The sequence below is a fragment of the Halichoerus grypus genome, chromosome 1, assembly GCF_964656455.1.
Source record: "Halichoerus grypus chromosome 1, mHalGry1.hap1.1, whole genome shotgun sequence".
NCBI classification, from domain to species: domain Eukaryota; kingdom Metazoa; phylum Chordata; class Mammalia; order Carnivora; family Phocidae; genus Halichoerus; species Halichoerus grypus.
This window is the reverse complement of record NC_135712.1, coordinates 70,707,784-70,725,535: the sequence shown is the minus strand read 5'-3', so window position 1 is coordinate 70,725,535 and position 17,752 is coordinate 70,707,784. Positions and strand designations below refer to the sequence as shown.

At 37.0% G+C, this 17,752-nt stretch overlaps 1 protein-coding gene and 1 pseudogene across 1 annotated transcript in view; one reads left to right on the top strand and one right to left on the bottom strand.

Annotated features, from left to right (window-relative positions):
• PIGX (phosphatidylinositol glycan anchor biosynthesis class X) overlaps positions 1-17,752 on the bottom strand; it is a 36,220-nt gene that overhangs the window by 5,732 nt on the left and 12,736 nt on the right. Inside the window, exons 4-5 of the mRNA XM_036108635.2 lie at positions 10,856-10,997; positions 547-760 (exon numbers count right to left, since the gene is read on the bottom strand). Coding sequence (XP_035964528.1) covers positions 547-760; positions 10,856-10,997 — 356 coding nt within the window. The remainder of the gene's footprint in view (positions 1-546; positions 761-10,855; positions 10,998-17,752) is intronic.
• Positions 15,939-16,661, top strand: LOC118546000 (ras-related protein Rab-5A pseudogene; annotated as a pseudogene).

Sequence of the window (17,752 nt, the reverse complement as noted above, 5' to 3'; positions counted from 1 at the left end):
CTTGTGAGGTTTTCCTGTATCTATGGTGTATTTTACAATCAAAAAGTTAAAAGAAGAGGGATGCCTGGGTGGCTCAGTCAGTTAAGCGTCTGACTTTGGCTCAGGTCATGATCCCAGGGTCCTGGGACTGAGTCCCACATGAGGCTCCTTGGTTGGCAGGGAGCCTTCTTCCCTCTGCCTGCCCCGCCCCCTGCTTGTGCGCGCGCGCACGCGTACTCTCTCTCTCTCTCTCTCTGACAAATAAATAAAATCTTAAAAAAAAAAAAGTTAGGGGGTGGGAGGATGGGTTAGCCTGGTGATGGGTATTGAGGAGGGCACGTTCTGCATGGAGCACTGGGTGTTATGCACAAACAATGAATCATGGAACACTATATCTAAAACTAATGATGTAATGTATGGGGATTAACATAACAATAAAAAAATTAAAAAAAAAAAGTTAAAAAAGAAAAAAGGAACCTGCTTTTGTCATCCCTGTCCTTGACTTCAGACTTGCCACCATACCTTTATTTTTATTTTCAACCCTCAGAAAAGACTTGCAACCCTCACCTTGGTCACAATACATCAATAAATCAGGGTTATTGACCACAATAAAGGTTTCCCCATCTTTACTATGTGGCCGATGATAGCGGTAGTGCACAGGCAAAAAAGCTTGGAAACAGTCAATGCACTGTGAATCTTGTCTGGCATAAATTAGAACTTCGGATTCCTTGGACAAATAATTGGGAGCTTCTATATTAAAGTCTTCTGAAACCATCACTGCCTGTCAAAAAGAAAACAAATATTAATCCAGAAGAAGAAATGAATGGGGAGGATTAATAAATAAAGCCACAAGATTGCTATATAGATGAACAGAAATGTCAAATTCACTCCCCTTATAGATAATTTCCATTTCATTCCATCCTCAATTTTAAATAGAAAATACAAGATGTGATCTATGTTTAATAAAAGTTTGTTTACTAAAAGTAAACTGAGGAAATTTTACTAATAAATATTATGTATTTGTAATATCCTTATCAACCTTTGTTTAGGTGACAAAAGAGGTACTAAGAAAAGAGAAATTTTGTGAATACTGCATTATTTAATAAATATGAAAACTATGACAAAAACAGTTAACCCAGTATTGGATTGAAATGATTGGTATCATTCTGGTAATTTCCTGTTCTTCAGAGAAGCAAGTAAGATGGCAGTGAGTAAGATAGAGCACTGTGGTCAGGAAGTCAAAGCAAAGGTCAGCACTCTTCCCATATTAGGTATAAAAAGTTAAAAGAAAAATAGTAAAAGATTCTTTAAAAAAATAATATGGTAAAAACCATTTTAAAACAGGTATTCTAGGGGCACCTGGGTGGCTCAGTCAGTTAAGTGTCTGCCTTCGGCTCAGGTCGTGATCTCAGGGTCCTAGGATCGAGCCCGGTGACAGGTTCCCTGCTCAGCGGGGAGTCTGCTTCTCCCTCTCCCTCTGCCCCTCCCCCCACGTTTGTGCTTTCGCTCACTCTCTCTCAAATGAAGAAATAAAAAATCTTAAAAAAAAAAAAAGGTATTCTACTCCAAAAGTAAAAATGCATATGTGGCAGAAAATAGTCCTAAATTATAAATGTGTATATTATATATATATATATAATATACACACACACACATATATATATAATCCATCTACACGTATTTATGTTTGAGGCTCCATATATATATATCCATCCACACATATTTATGTATAAACATACATATACACATTCACACTCACATATACTTATACATACGTATATAGGCACTATATAATCTATGAGTCTGTATGTGAGTATGTACAGATGTATACACACACAACTTGTCTCTAGATTCTCTATGTGAAGTCCTGCCATAGCTCCAAGAAAAAAAACAGAATTAACGCCTTCCCGTCATGGCAAGCAAACATCCTAATTCTCTTGTTTGACAGTGACACCAAGTGCTGTATTTTTTCACGTTTTTCCTTCTCTGTTAATCACAGGAATAAAAAGAATTCATTGGCAAAGGCCAAGTAGTTATATAATCTTATGAGTCATAATGAACTTTAAAGGTGATCAAATTAAACCACTGTCCCAATGAGGGCATTCATTGTCCAAGGATCCAGCCACTGCTTGAATACACTCAAGGACTAAAAGGGAGGTTATTACATTGAGTCATATCATTTTATCTTCTGTTAAAAGGTTATTCCTTTTTTTTTTTTTTAGATTTATTTATTTGACAGAGAGAGAGCAAGAGCGTGGGGAGGAGGGGCAGAGGGAGAGGGAGAGAGTCTTAAGCAGGCTCGGTGCGGAGTGCAGAGCCCAACACAGGGCTTGATCCCACAACACGGAGATCACGACCTGAGCAGACACCCAAGAGTCAGATGCTCAACCTACTGCGCGACCCAGGGACCCCTATTCCTTTTTTATAAGTAGAAATCTAATGCTCTGGCCTTTAACATTCACAACTGTCCTTGCTTACAGTATCTACAATAAATTTGTTCCTTATTTCACTAAGGGTCACTCAAACATCGCCACTAAGTTTGCTCCTCCTCAGAGAAACAGTCATAGTTCTCGTAGGGGCGCCTGGGTAAACAGCAATAATGTATTATCAAAAAACTGAAATGATGCATAAAAAATCCATCCAAAAAGAGCATATACTTGTTAACAGACATGGGCCTATATCTTTTCACAACAACACTCAACTACAGGTCACAAACCACCACAGTTAAGTTAAATGAATTAAGCTATGAAATTGTGCCATACCTGTAACATTTGCCGGATCTTTCTCTGATAAACTATAGCTCTTTCAAAAACAGAAATAAATTCTCCCAATTAAGATACAGTAATTGGTGCCTTTGAACAACTTATACAATCTAAAAATATAAAACTTTTCTCTTTTTTAAAGATTTTATTTATTTACTTGACAGAGAGACACAGCGAGAGAGGGAACACAAGCAGGGGGAGTGGGAGAGGGAGAAGCAGGCTTCCCTGCCAAGCAGGGAGCCCAATGCAGGGCTCGATCCCGGGACCCTGGGATCATGACCTGAGCCAAAGGCAGATGCTTAATGACTGAGCCACCCAGGCGCCCCTAAAAATATAAAACTTTATAAAAATGAAATGTAGAATACTTTTCTGACACTGGGATGTTAATTCTAACAGTACATTTTTAAAAATGTTCTATCTGGCTAAAGGTTCACCAATTTTATCCATCTCAAAGAAACAGCTTTCAGTTTCACTGGTTTTCCCTATTGTGTTTCTTTTTTTTTTTTTTTTTTAAAGATTTTATTTATTTTCTTGACAGAGAGAGACATAGCGAGAGCAGGAACACAAGCAGGGGGAGTGGGAGAGGGAGAAGCAGGCTTCCCGCAGAGCGGGGAGCCCGATGTGGGACTCGATCCCAGGACCCTGGGATCATGACCTGAGCCGAAGGCAGACGCTTAACGACTGAGCCACCCAGGCGCCCTTCCCTATTGTGTTTCTATTTTCTAATTCACTGATTTCTGCTGTTTTTACTATTCCCATTCTCCTACTTACTTTGGTTTCATGTGCTCTTCTTTTTGTAATTTAGGGAGGCTTGGCTATCACTAATCTGAGACCTTTCTTCTTTCTAAAATAGGCATTTTAGGACTATAAATTTCCCCCTAAATGCAGCTCTAGCAGCACCCTACTAATTCTAATATATTGTGTTTTCACTTTTATTCAGCTCAAAATACTTTATTTCTCTTTTGATTTCTTCTTTGACCTATGGACTACTTAGAAGTATGTTAATTGGCTCCCAAATGTTTTGAGGCTTTTCCAGAAATCCTTCCATTCTTGATATCTACTTTAATTCCTCTGTAGTCAAAGAACACACTTTGTAAAACTTGAATTTGTCTAAATATATTGAGACTTGTTTTATGACCTAGAATATGCTCTATCTTGATAAATGTTCCATGTACACCTAAAAAGAATGTATATTCCACTATTGTTGGGTGGAGTGTTCTATAAATGCCAGATTAGGTCAAGTTGACAGTTTTATTCAAATCTTATATATTCTTACTAATTTTCTATTTAGTATATCAATTAATGAGAAAAGGGTACCGAAATCTTCAACTGTAACTGTAGATTTGTCTATTATACCTTACAGTTCTACCAGTTTTTCTTTATGCATTTTGAATCTGTGTTATTAGGTACATAAATGTTTATGGTTATTATTTCCTTCTGATGAGTTTATCCCATTATCAAAATGACTTTCTTTAGCTCTGGTGATAGTCTTTGCTCTGAAATCCACTTCACCTAAAATTAATATAGCCACTTCAGCTTCCTTTTGACCAGTGTGACCATTATATCTTTTCTTTTAAATTTACTGTTCATTTCTTGTAAGCAACATACAGTTGGATCTTGCTTTCTTATCCAATCTGATGATCTCTGCCTTTTAATGGGGATATTTAGACATTTACATTTAATGTGACTATTGATATGGTTGACATTTATCATCTTATTTTCTATATTTAACATCCATTCTTTGTTCCTTTTATGTGCTTTCTCTGCTTTTTGGATTAAATGAATGCTTCTTATAATTTCATTATATCTGCTTTGCTGGCATATTAGCTAAAACTCCTTGTTGTGCTTTTTTTAACATTTAATTATTTATTTTTAAGTAGGCTCTAGGCCCAATGTGGGGCTTGAACTCATGACCCTCAGATCAAAAGTCATTTGCCCCACCGCCTGAGCCAGCCAGGCACCCCAAAACTCTGTTATTTTTATGGTTACTTTAGGGTTTACAGTAAATATCTTTAATGTAGCACAGTCTACCCTTAAGTGATATTTTTTTATTTTTATTTTTTTAAAGATTTTATTTATTTGACACAGAGAGAGAGAGAGAGCACAAGCAGGGGGAGCAGCAGAGGGAGAGGAAGAAGCTGACTCCCTGCTGAGCAAGGAGCCCAATGCGGGGCTCAATCCCAGGACCCTGGGACCATGACCTAAGCCGAAGGCAGACGCTTAAACGACTGAGCCACCCAGGCGCCCCTACCCTTAAGTGATATTAAACTACTTCACATTTAGTGTAACAACCTTACAAAAGTATACTTCCATTTTCTCCTTCCCAACTTTGTGATATTAGTTGTCACGTATTTTATTTTTACATATGGTATAAATGCTATATTATCTTTGCCAATTATCTTGTAAATAAAAAATTTAAATAATAAGAGGGAAAAAAGTCTTATATTTACCCATGTAGTTATCATTTCAAGTGCTCTTCTCTCCTTAGTGTAGATATAGATTTTATCTGGTATCATTTTCCTTCCACCTGAAAGACCTCCTATAACATTTTTTATAGTGGGGGTCTATTGGTGATTAATTCTTTCAGATGTCTGAAAAGTCTTTATTTCATTTTCACTTTGAAAGATACCATCACTGCATACAGAATTCAAAATTCACATATTTTTTTCTTTCAATACTTTAAGGATGGTGTTGTACTGTTTTCTTCTTTGCATTATTTTTGACAAGAAACCTGTTATCTTTTATCTTTGTTCCTTTATATTTTCCATGTTTTCCTTTCCCTCTTGACACTTTTAAAATTTTCTCATTCTCTGGCTTAAATCAACAACACAAGAAACAACAGGTGTTGGCAAGGATGTAGAGAAAGGGGAACCCTCTTGCACTGTTGGTGGGAATGCAAACTGGTGTAGACACTCTAGAAAACAGTATGGACGTTCCTCAAAAAGTTAATGATCCAGCAATAGCACTACTAGGTATTTACCCAAAGAATACAAAAATACTAACTCAAAGGGATACATGCACCCTGATGTTTACAGCAGCATTATCAACAATAGCTAAATTATAGAAACACTGTTAAGTATCCATCAACTGATGATGGATAAGGAAGATGCAGAGGTGCCTGGCTGGCTCAGTCAGTAGTACAGCATGTGACTCTTGATCTCAGGATTGTGAGGTTAAGCCCCACATTGGGCAGGGAGCCTACTTAAAAAAAAAAAAAAAAAAATGTAGTATATAAATACAATGAAATATTATTCAGCCATAAAAAAGAATGAAATCTTGCCATTTGCAATGACATGGACAGAGCTAGAGAGTATTATGCTAAGTGAAATAAGTCACAGAAAGACAAATGCCATATGATTTCACTCATACGTGGAATTTAAGAAAGAAAACAAATGAACAAAGAGAAAAAAAGAGAGGCAAACCAAGAAACAGATTCTTAACTACAGAGAACAAACTGATGGCTACCAGAAAGGAGGAAGGTGGGGGGGATGTGTTAAACACGTGATGGGGATTAAGGAGTGCACTTGTTATGATGAGCACTGGGTGATATATGGAAGTGTTGAATCACCATTTTGTACACCTGAAACTAATATTACACTGTATGTTAACTAACTGGAATTTAAATAAAAACTTAATCTTTTTCTCATTCTCATTGTTTTATTTTTTTTTAAGATTTTATTCATTTGAGAGAGAAAAAGAGAGAGAAAGCACAAGGTGGGAGAGGGGCAGGCAGAGAGGGAGAAGCAGACTCCCCATTGAGCATGGAGCCCAACATGGGGCTCAATCCCAGGACCCTGAGATCATGACCTGAGCCAAAGTCAGACACTTAACTGACTGACCCACCCAGGCACCTCTCATTCTCATTGTTTTAAACAATTTGAGTATCATGTACCTTGGTATAGTTTTCTTCATGTTTCTGGTACTTGAGCATCTTAGATATGTGGATTTATAGTTTTCATCAAATTTGGAAATTTCTCAGCCATTATTTCTTCAAATATTTTTTTCCATCTCCATTTCTCTCTTCTCTCCTTGGAGATTCCAATCACACCTTCCCCACCCCACCCCCCACACTGAGCTTTATTGAGATATAATTGACATATAACATTGTATAGGTCTGAGGCATACAACATAATCATCTGAAATACGTTTATAATGCAAAATGATTGCCACAGTAAGGTTAACACAACCATCAACACACAGTTACCTTCTCATGTGTGTGTGCGTGTGTACAATGAAAACTTTTATTTTACTACTTTTTAAAGTAATCTCTACACCCAACATGGGGCTCAAACTCATGACCCTGAGATTAAGAGTCATACGCTCTACTGAGCCAGCCAGGCACCCCCGATGAGCACTTTTAAAGTATACTCTTTTAACAACTTTCAAATATACAATACACTATTGTTAACTATAGTCACCATGCTATACAATAGACCCCCAGAATTTACTCATCTTATAACTGGATGTCTGTACTCTTTGACCACCTTCACCTGTTTCTTCCATACTCTTGCTTCAGGCAACCACCAAACTACCCTGTTTCCGAGTTCATTTTTTTTTTAGATTCCAAATATAAATGAGATCATACAGTATTTGTCTTTCTCTGTCTGACTTATTTCACTTAGCTTGTAGCAAATGGCAGGATTTTCTTCTTTTTTTAGGTGAATAGCATTCCACTGCATATATTTACATACATATTTTCTTTATTCACTCATCTGTTGATGGACACTTAGGCTGTTTCCATAGCTTTTCTACTGTGAATAATGCTGCAAGGAACATGGAGGTAGAGATATCTCTTCAAGATAGTCCAATCACAGGTATAGTAGGCCACTTGAAATTGTCCCACAACTCACTATTACTCTATTCACTTTTTATGTTTCTTTTTTTTTTTTTAATCTGTTTTAGGTAGCTTCTATTACTATGTCTTCAAGTCCATTAATTTTTCTTCTGCAATGTTTAAAATGCCATTAATTTTATCCAGAATATTTTCTATCTCATACACTGTAGTCTTAATCTTCACAAGTTTAATGTTGTCCTTTTACATATCTTCCACATCTATACTTAGTTTTTTGAACATATGGAATACAGTTATGATAATTGTTTTCATAGCCCAATGCTAACAACTGGGTCAGTTCTGGATTGGTTTTGATTTTATCTCCTCATTACAGGCTATATTTTCTCCCATCCTTGCATCTGATTTTTTATTAAAATCAAGACATTGTGATTTTGATATTGTTGGATGCTAGATATTTCTGTATTCCTATAAGTATTCTTGAGCTTTGCTTATATGCAGTAATGTTACTTACAGTTTGACTTTTTAAAGGTCGTGCTTTTAAGATTTGTTAAACAGGAATGCCATTATGTTCAGGCTAGGGCTAAATATCCCCCACTACTGAGTAAAAGTTCTTCTGTTTACTCTACCTAATGCCCAATGAATTATGAGGCTTTTCCTAGCATGAATGCTGGGAACAGACACTACTACTGGCCCTATGTGAGTGTCTGACACTGTAACCTCTAATTTTTTCATATGGTTCTTTTCCCAGCAGCAAGTAGTTTCCTCACATACATGGACTAATCAATACTCAACTATGTACTTGAGGGGAACCTTTTATGGATCTCTGGAGTTATCTCTGCAATTCTCTTCTCTCTGCTACTGCCTTGTGAATTCTGGTGACCTTGGTCTTCCCAGAATTTCACCTTCATCTCATCAACTCAAGAAGTCCACTAGGCTCTGCTTGGGTTCTTGCTCCCTATACTACAGCCTGAAAACTCTCCAAGGCAATAAGCTGGGACAGTCCTAGAGCTCACCTTATTTACTTTCCATTTATTTCAGATATCACTGCCCTCACTGCCTGATATTCAATGATCTTTTCCATTATTTCATATAATTTGTCTATTACTTGGTTGTTTCAAGTGGGAGAGTAAATCTGATCTCTGTCCTCCAACTTGTTCAGGGCGTAAGTCCTAATACTACATATTTTGATTGAGTAAAACTTATGATTTCAAAAACACAGCATTTCCATTTTGACTGATAGAACAGCAGTTTCATATGCTTCAATCTAATATTATGCTCTTTTCAAAGAATGTGAGATATTTTTATTAAATATATCAAATAGCCCTACCTAAAAATGAAGTAAGATTCATTTGAAGTGCCTTATTCATGGTGACTCTGTTTAAGGTTTGTCTTTATTTTCAAATTGCTCACAAACCATCACAAACTCCTTACAAAACATTTTATTGCCACCATCACTCATTTAATTTGAACCCATTGTTCTATTTGCTGCAGTCACAAATTTTATCTCATGGAATAGTCAAGATCTCAATCTAAATACATTAAGTATCAATCATTCCCTACATAAAAATTTCCTTCTATCCAGTTATATTCATCATTTAATACCACTTCTTGAGACAAAGTTTCTCTGCACAAAGAATCGGGCCACAGTCTCAACAGCTAGGCAGAAAGAAATAGCACCTCATATATCAGGATATCAACTTCTAATTATCTATGTGTCACAAATGAGACATCTATTTGAAATGAAAAAGTAAATTCACTTAAAATGCTTATAATTAGGGATTAGAAAATTAGGAAACAGAAAATTAAGATAAAGAGAAGTCTGTCAATCAATCCAGAGTGGCATCCTTTGCCTGCCCAGTCTTCTTATTACAATTAATCTGCACATACCCAATCTCATCCCAAGAGGGGGGCATGTGATCTCTTTTTGGGTACTCCTATGCAAAAAAATTCCATTTTCTTAAAACATGGTAGGCAATTTTATTAAGTAGGTTTAAATATGATTCCAATCCATGTCACTACAAGCCAAGAACCACATTTAAATTTGAAACCTATTATTTAAAATTTTAAAAGCCTCATTCAGAATTCATGACTCAGTGAAGGAAAGAAAGAAATGAGGAAAAAAGCAATGAGGCATTTCCACATGTATACATTTTTATCTAAACTGCTATATATGTACAAAAAAAACTCAGAACACAGGAAGAAACTTGGTGAATGGGGGTTGAGATAGGTGGAAGCTCATCATTGTACACCTTTTTATACCTTTTGAATTTTGAACCATGAGAATATAATTACCTATTCAAAAAAATTTAAATAAGTAATTAAAACAGGTGAAGAAGTTGGCCTAAACCACAATTAGAAATAAACTGTCATCATAAATGACTCCTAGTATATCTATTTTGCCTCTTTTAAATTCACATATAGATTATAATCTTAAGAATAAAGATGGTGCTTCCCAAAATTTCTTAGTAGGAATCATCTGAGTTGTTAAAACAGACTTTGGGGTCCAATCTAGACCTACTGAATTAAGCTTTCCCAGGAAGACATAATCTGCACAAAAAGTGGCCCCAAGTGATTTTTACCAAAAGTCAGAGACCCCGTTAACTAAGGAATAAAATTCATTTCTGGAAAGAGCAACAACTTTGTAATTAGACAGCCCTGGATTTATCTCTTGGCTCTTCCATTTACCTGTGTGATCCTGGATAAGTTACCTGGCCTTTTTGTGCCTCAGTTTCCTTATCTATAAAATGGAGAAATAATACTACTAGGGTTGTTATAAAGATTGATCTATGCAAAGGGTATGGTACATAATCTTTCTCTAATGCTTAATTTTACCTTGCTTCCTTAAAAAAAAAGAAAGAAAGAAAAAAGAAGAAGATATCTGACATACAGATAGCCAATAAGTATCAACTTCCTTTCCTCCCACATCCAAATTATACAGGTGTTCATATATATGTCACTCAAACAATACTGTTAAATGCTGCTGAAGCAGTATTTATTAATCATTAATCTTCTCAAAGACATATAATTTTCTTAGTCATGAAACTAAGAACCATTCTAACAAAAAGCATTTAACTAGCTCAGTTTAGTTGGCTTAATATAATTAATTAATTAATTTTGACACTTAATAACTTAATTAAGTTTGACACATATCACTCACTTTTTAAAGAATACTTCCATCCTACCTAAAAAAAAAAGTTACTTTACACACTTTAACAAAATGAATAAAAAATACAATGTTGTCTTGTCTATTATTTTTTCCTAATCCAAATTATAGCATCCCTAAAATAATTTCTCTCTCAAAAAAATCCTCTAATAGTTGTACCTCTGTTATGTTTCTCTCTCGTAACGAAGCCAACTCATACGGATCCACAAAAAGTCCTGTCGGGATGTACTGTTTAATTAAGAGTCGGCAGGTCTGTAAGTCCTCAATGCTTTCTCCAAATTTCACTTTTATTAAAAGGTCTCTGTAAGACAAGTATGTTTAAAATATATCTCTTCATTCAATTATTAAATGACATAGCATAACATTATATTCAAGTTAGTGGAAACACTGTATTTCAAATTCAAACTCAAAATCTATTTTTCAAAACATTATAAATTCAATTGAAGTATTTATTTCATGTCAGAACCACTCATTAGATCTTTCATAAATTCTTGTCAAGAGCCACATTATAGTATTAGTATGAAAACAGACAACGATCAATGGAAAGAAATATAGTCCAAAAATGGACGCACATATATTTATATGGCAATAAAGGTGCCAACATGATTTGATGGGGAAAGGAGAGTCTTTTCACCAAATGGTACTGAAACAAATAGATATCTATACAGAAAAAAATGAACCTTGACATCAACCTCATACCATATACAAATATTAATTTGAAATAGAGGGGTGCCTGGGTGGCTCAGTCAGTTAAGTGTCTGCCTTCAGCTCAGGTTGATTGAGCCCCACATCGGGATCCTTGCTCAGCGGGGAGCCTGTTTCTCCCCTGTCTAACCGTTCTCCCTGCTTGTGCTTGCTCTCTCCCTCTCTGTGTCAAATAAATAAATAAAATCTTTAAAAAAATAATTTGAAATAGATTATAAACCTAAATGTATAACTGTCCCAGCTTTCTGTCTGAAGGCACATTTGGGACCAAATGCAGGGAAGGAAATCCAAAGTACAACATGGTGGTTTTGCTTAAATTATAAAACAGAGACAGAATTTAAGAGAGACTGAAGTGGCTGGAAGTCAAGGTGCTAAATTCTAGAGAGGAGGGAACTATGTAGAAAGAGTTCTATAAATCTGAATGGGACTCCCCTTGAGATTTTGTTGAATACTAAGAAAAGCATGAGTAAAGTTTAACTCCAAAAGACTGGGCAAAGAACGACCAGGGAACTGAAAAATGAGAAATTCTAAAATTTCACACACGGTTGGGAGATATTTGCATTTCAACCAACCAGAGATCACAGCTTTTGGTAGAGATACCAATAGAGTAAGGCCTTAGCAGCTAAATTAGCCTTGCAGTAAAGGCCACTTTAATTTTAGACCTATATAAAAAAAAGGTTAAAAGGATCAAGCTGATAAACAAGTAACTTAATTGCTAACAGAAAAAATAAGACAAACACACTCAAAAACGCTCATATCTACAACATTCACTTTGTTCAGTATCCCATCAAAAGTCTCTAAACATGTGGGTGCCTGGGTGGCTCAGTCACTTGGGCGTCCGACTCTTGGCTTTGCCTCGGGTCATGATCTTGGAGTCGTGAGACTAAGCCCTAAGTTGAGCTCCACCCTCAGCAGAGTCTACTTGGGATCTTCTCTCTCCTCCCCTCTCAAGGGCACTCTCTCCCACTCTCTCTAAAATAAATAAATAGGGGCTCCTGGGTGGCTCAGTCAGTTAAGCGTCTGCCTTCGGCTCAGGTCATGATCCCAGGGTCCTGGGACTGAGCCCTGAGTCAGGCTCCCTGCTTAGTGGGGAGTCTGCTTCTGCCTCTGCCTCACCCCTTCACTTGTGCTCTCTCTGGCTCTCTCACTCTCTCTCAAATAAATAAAATCTTTAAAAAAAAATAAAATCGTTAAAAAAAGTCACTAAAGATGCAAAAGAGCAGGGAAATGTGACCAATAACCAAGAAAGAAACCATTCAATAGAAAGAAAGGACAGAATTGACAAAATTAGCAAAGGACGTTAAAAGTCTTCTTAAATATGTCCAACATGTTCAAAGGTTTAAAGAAAAAAATGAACACTGTGAAGGAAAGAGAAGAGATTTTATATATATATATGAAGAACTAAATGCAACTTCGAGATGAAAAACACGATTTCAAAATAAAAAAAAAACTATCCAGATATGAGTAAAAGCATTTAGACACTGCAAAAGAAAAGATCAGTGACGTGGAGACAAAGCAACAGAAACTATCCAAACTGAAGAATAGAGAAAAAAAATTGGGGGAAAAAAAAAGAAACAGTTTCAGTGACTGTAAACAATATCAAGTGGTCTAATATATATATCTAGTTTGAGTCCTAGAAATAGAGAAGAGAATGTAATAGAAAAAATATTTTAAGACATAATGGCTGAAAATTTTCTGAACTTCATGAAAACTATAAGCCCATAAATCCAAGAAATTCAACAAATCCCAAGCAGGATAAACACAAAGACAACCACACCAAGGGGCGCCTGGGTGGCTCAGTTGGTTAAGCGACAGCCTTTGGCTCAGGTCATGATCCTGGAGTCCCAGGATCGAGTCCCACATCGGGCTCCCTGCTCAGCAGGGAGTCTGCTTCTCCCTCTAACCCTCCTCCCTCTCATGCTCTCTGTCTCTCATTCTCTCTCTCTCAGATAAATAAATAAAATCTTTAAAAAAAAAAAAAAAAAAAGAAAAGAAAACCACACCAAGATATACTATCATCCAGTCACTGGAAAAAAAAATCTTAAAAGCCATCAGAGGAAAAAGAAACATTATAGAGAATAACAAAGAATAAGCCAGAGGACAATGGGACAAAGCATTTAAAGTATTAAATGAGAAAAGGCTACCAATATGGAATTATATATCCAAAAGGAAAAGCCTTCAAAAATAAAGGCAAAATAAAAACTAAAACAAATATGAACTAAGAGAATTTGTCACTGCAAGAAATGATAAAGGAAATTCTTCAGGCAGAAAGAAAATGATATCATGTGGAAACAGGGATCTACAAGAAAGAAGAGCAAATGGTAAGTATGTGAGTGAATATAAGAACTTTTTTTCTTATTTTTTATTGCTTTAAAATGTGACTGATAGAGAAATTGGAACCCCGTGCATTGTTGGTGGAAATGTAAACTGGTGCAGCCTCTAAGGAAAACAGGATGATGATTCCACAAAAAATTAACATGGATGAATCTTGAGCACATTATGCTAAGTGAAATAAGTCAGTGACAAATACTGTATGATTCTGCTTATAAGAGGTATTGAGGGGTGCCTGGGTGGCTCAGTCGTTAAGTGTCTACCTTCAGCTCGGGTCATGATCCCAGGGCCCTGGAATCGAGCCCCACATCGGGCTCCCTGCTCTGCGAGAAGCCTGCTTCTCCCTCTCCCACTCCCCCTGCTTGCGTTCCCTCTCTCGCTGTGTCTCTGTCAAATAAATAAAATCTTTAAAAAAAAAAAAAAAAGGTATTGAGAGTAGTCAAATTCAGAGAGACAGACAGTGAAATGCTGGTTGCCAGGGGCTGGAAGGGGAGAATGGGGGGCTGTTTAATAGGTAGAGTTTCAATTTTGCAAGATGAAGAGTTCTGTGGATGGATGGTGGTGATGGTAACACAATAAAGTGAATGTCCTGAATGCCATCCAAGTGTACAATTAAAAATGGTTAAGATGGGGGATGCCTGACTGGCTCAGTTGGTAGAACATGTAACTCTTGATCTCAGGGTCATGAGTTCAAGCCCCACATTGGGTGTGAAGCCTACTTAAAATTTTTTTTAAAATGTTAAGTGTTATGTTATGGGTGCTTTACCACAATTAAATAATAATGAAAAAAATACATGACTATTCAAAACAAAAATAATAACAGTAGCAGGGCTTATAAGTAAAATATAAAGTTGATACATGTATGGCAACAAAAGCATAAAAGAGAGGAGAAAGAAATGAACTATTCTAAGATTTATATATTATTCATAGTATGGAATAACATTGGAAGGTAGACTATGATAAGTTAAAATTGCACACTGTAAACCCTGAAGCAACCAACTAAAAAAAGAGAGAGGTATCATTAATAAGCCAAAAACGGAGATAAAGTGGAATGCTTAAAAAATACTCATTTCATCAAAAATAAGGCAAAAAAAGAGAGAAAAGATTAGCTAGGACAAATAGAAAAGCAAACAGAGGGGCGCCTGGGTTGCTCAGTCAGTTGAGCTGACTCCTAATTTCAGCTCAGGTCATGATCTCAGGGTTGTGGGATAAAGCCCGGAGTCAGGCTCCGTGCTGGGTGAGGGGTCTGCTTGAGACTTTCTCTCTCCCTCTCCTTTTACCCTTCCTCCCCCTCTCTCTCCCTCTCTAAAAATACAAAGAAAAGAAAAAAAAGAAAAGCAAATAGAAAAAATGTAGCAAGATGGGTAGATTTAAATCAAACCAACCAAATCAACATTTATATTAAAAGTAAATGGTCTAATCACTCTAATTAGAATGTAGAGATTGACAGACTGGTTAAATAGCAACACTTAATTATATGCTGTCTACAAGATACATATTAATAATAAAAATAAGGAGTGGCTACATTAACATAAAAAATGCAGACTTCGGAACAAGGAATATTGTCAGGGATAACAAAGGACATTAAACCAAGATAACAGGATCAATTAATCAAGAAGATATAACAATCCTAAATGTACTGTGTGCACCTAAAAAACACTGCCTCAAAATATTCATGTATTTTATTTCACAGCAAAAACTGGGAGAACTTCAAGGATAAATAGATAAATCTGCAATTACAGCCTGAGATTTTAATACCCCTCTCTCGATAATGGATAGAATAAGCACAAAAGCAGGAAGGATATAGAAGGCATGAACCACCTTCAATCAAGTTTATCTAACTGACATTTATAGAATGTTCTACCAAACAAAAGCACATTACAGAAGAAAAACTCGTAAGCTGGGCAATTAAAAAAATCTCTAGAAGTTTCAAAGGACTGAAATCATGTTAAGTATAGTCTCTAACCACATGGAATTAAGTTAGAAATCAAGAGGAGGAGGAGACACGGCCTTGACCAAAGCCACAGCCTCAGGCTCAGTCTCCTCCTTTGGCGATGCCTGGGATCTGCTGCCAGAAGGCTTTGTCTTCACGGCTGCTTGTGTAATCTCAGGTTTCTTTACCTCCAGAAAGAAAAAAAAATGGATACCTCACATCCTGGAAATTCATTTAGGAGACTGAAATTAGGGACTTCTTTCAAATTTGGACATGGCCAATTGAGGAGCAACAAGACCTAACAGGCCAAATACTGTAAATAAAATATGCCAGTTGAAACTAGTACTTCTGGGAGAGTCTGCTGTTGGCTAATCAAGTCTAGTTTCAAGATAGGACCACTGTGGCTGCTTTTGTAACCCAAGCTGTCTATCATGATAATACAACAGTGAAGTCTGAAATACATAATACAGGTGGTCGAGAATGATACTATAGCCTAGCACCAATGTACTACAGAAGAGCACAGTCAGCCACAGGTGAAGAGGAGGGCTCAAATGAGGAGTCCTTTGCAAGAGCAAAAAACTGGGTTAAAGAACCTCAGAGGCAAGCAAGTCCTAACACTGTCATAGCTTTACCAGGAAACAAAGCTCACCTAGAATAAAAGAGCTATAGATTTCCAGGAAGCACAGTCCTATGCAGATGACAAGTTTATTATTCACAGAGATATCAGCTAAAAACATCAATGAATGTAAATGAAATATTTACAATAATAGCTAAAAAGCTGCCAAATAATGAACCACAGAATCCAGGAGCAAATTCTGCTAGAGAAGAGTAGCAGAACTTACTGAACCTACACAGCCTACCAGGGGTCAGTGTAATTAAACCTCCCCTTTGAGCTAGCTGGAATATTCTTCTGCTTCCTAAATGTAAATAACAGTGAAATTGGTGCACTTACCCAGTCCAGTATAACTTCCAAAAAGAGACTTATGATAGTCAAGTTTCTTTTTTTTTTATCTGTTAATTTGAGAGAGAATGAACGGTGAGAGGGAAGGGGCAGAGGGACTGAGCCACCAAGGCGCCCTCAGTCAAATTTCTTTTCTTTTTTTTAAAGATTTATTTATTTATTTGACAGAGAGAGAGTGAGAGAGATCACAAGCAGGCAGACAGGCAGGCAGAGGGAGAGGGAGAAGCAGGCTCCCTGCTGAGGCAGAGGGAGAGGCAGAAGCAGGCTTCCCGCTGAGCACAGGATGTGGGGCTGATCCCAGGACCCTGGGACCATGACCTGAGCCGAAGGCAGACACTTAACTGACTGAGCCACCCAGGTGCCCCTCAAATTTCTAATACAGAAGTATTTTAAGTGTTTTGAACTTAATTTTTAATAACATTCATGTGTCCCTCTGCCTGTTTCAGTAAAAGGAGAAAATGAAAGCTGTGTGTGTCTACTTGCTTTATTGGAAGGTTAGGGGAAATCATTTCTCAGCACCCGAGATCTAACAAACGACTATCTGGACCCTCAGTTGACCAGACAGTTCTATGAAAAAGTCTATGAAAAAGACTTAGAACTTATTAAGGTCCCTGCTCAGCGGGGAGCCTGCTTCTCCCTCTCCTCCCAGCTGTGCTCTCTTTCACTATCTCTCTCTCTCAAATAAATAAAATCTTCAAAAAAAAAATTTAAAAAATATAAAATCTTAGAAAAACAAAACAAATTAACAAGAAAATAGTCCCAAGGGACGCCTGGGTGGCTCAGTTGGTTAAGCATCTGCCTTCGGCTCAGGTCACGATCCCGGGGTCCTGGGATCGAGTCTTGCATCGGGCTCCTTGCTCAGTGGGGAGTCTGCTTCTCCCTCTGCCTGCCACTCCCCCTGCTTGTGCACTCACGTGCTCTCTCTCAATGACAAATAAATAAATAATCCTTAAAAAAAAAAGAAAAAGAAAATAGTCCGATATCTTCAGGCGAAGAAAATGAACATCAGTGCATTCTAAACTATAACCAGTCCTGTTATTTTTTTTTAGAGATTTATTTATTTGACAGAGAGAGCGCACAAGTAGGCAGAGCGGCAGGCAGAGGGAGAAGCAGGCTCCCCGCCAGG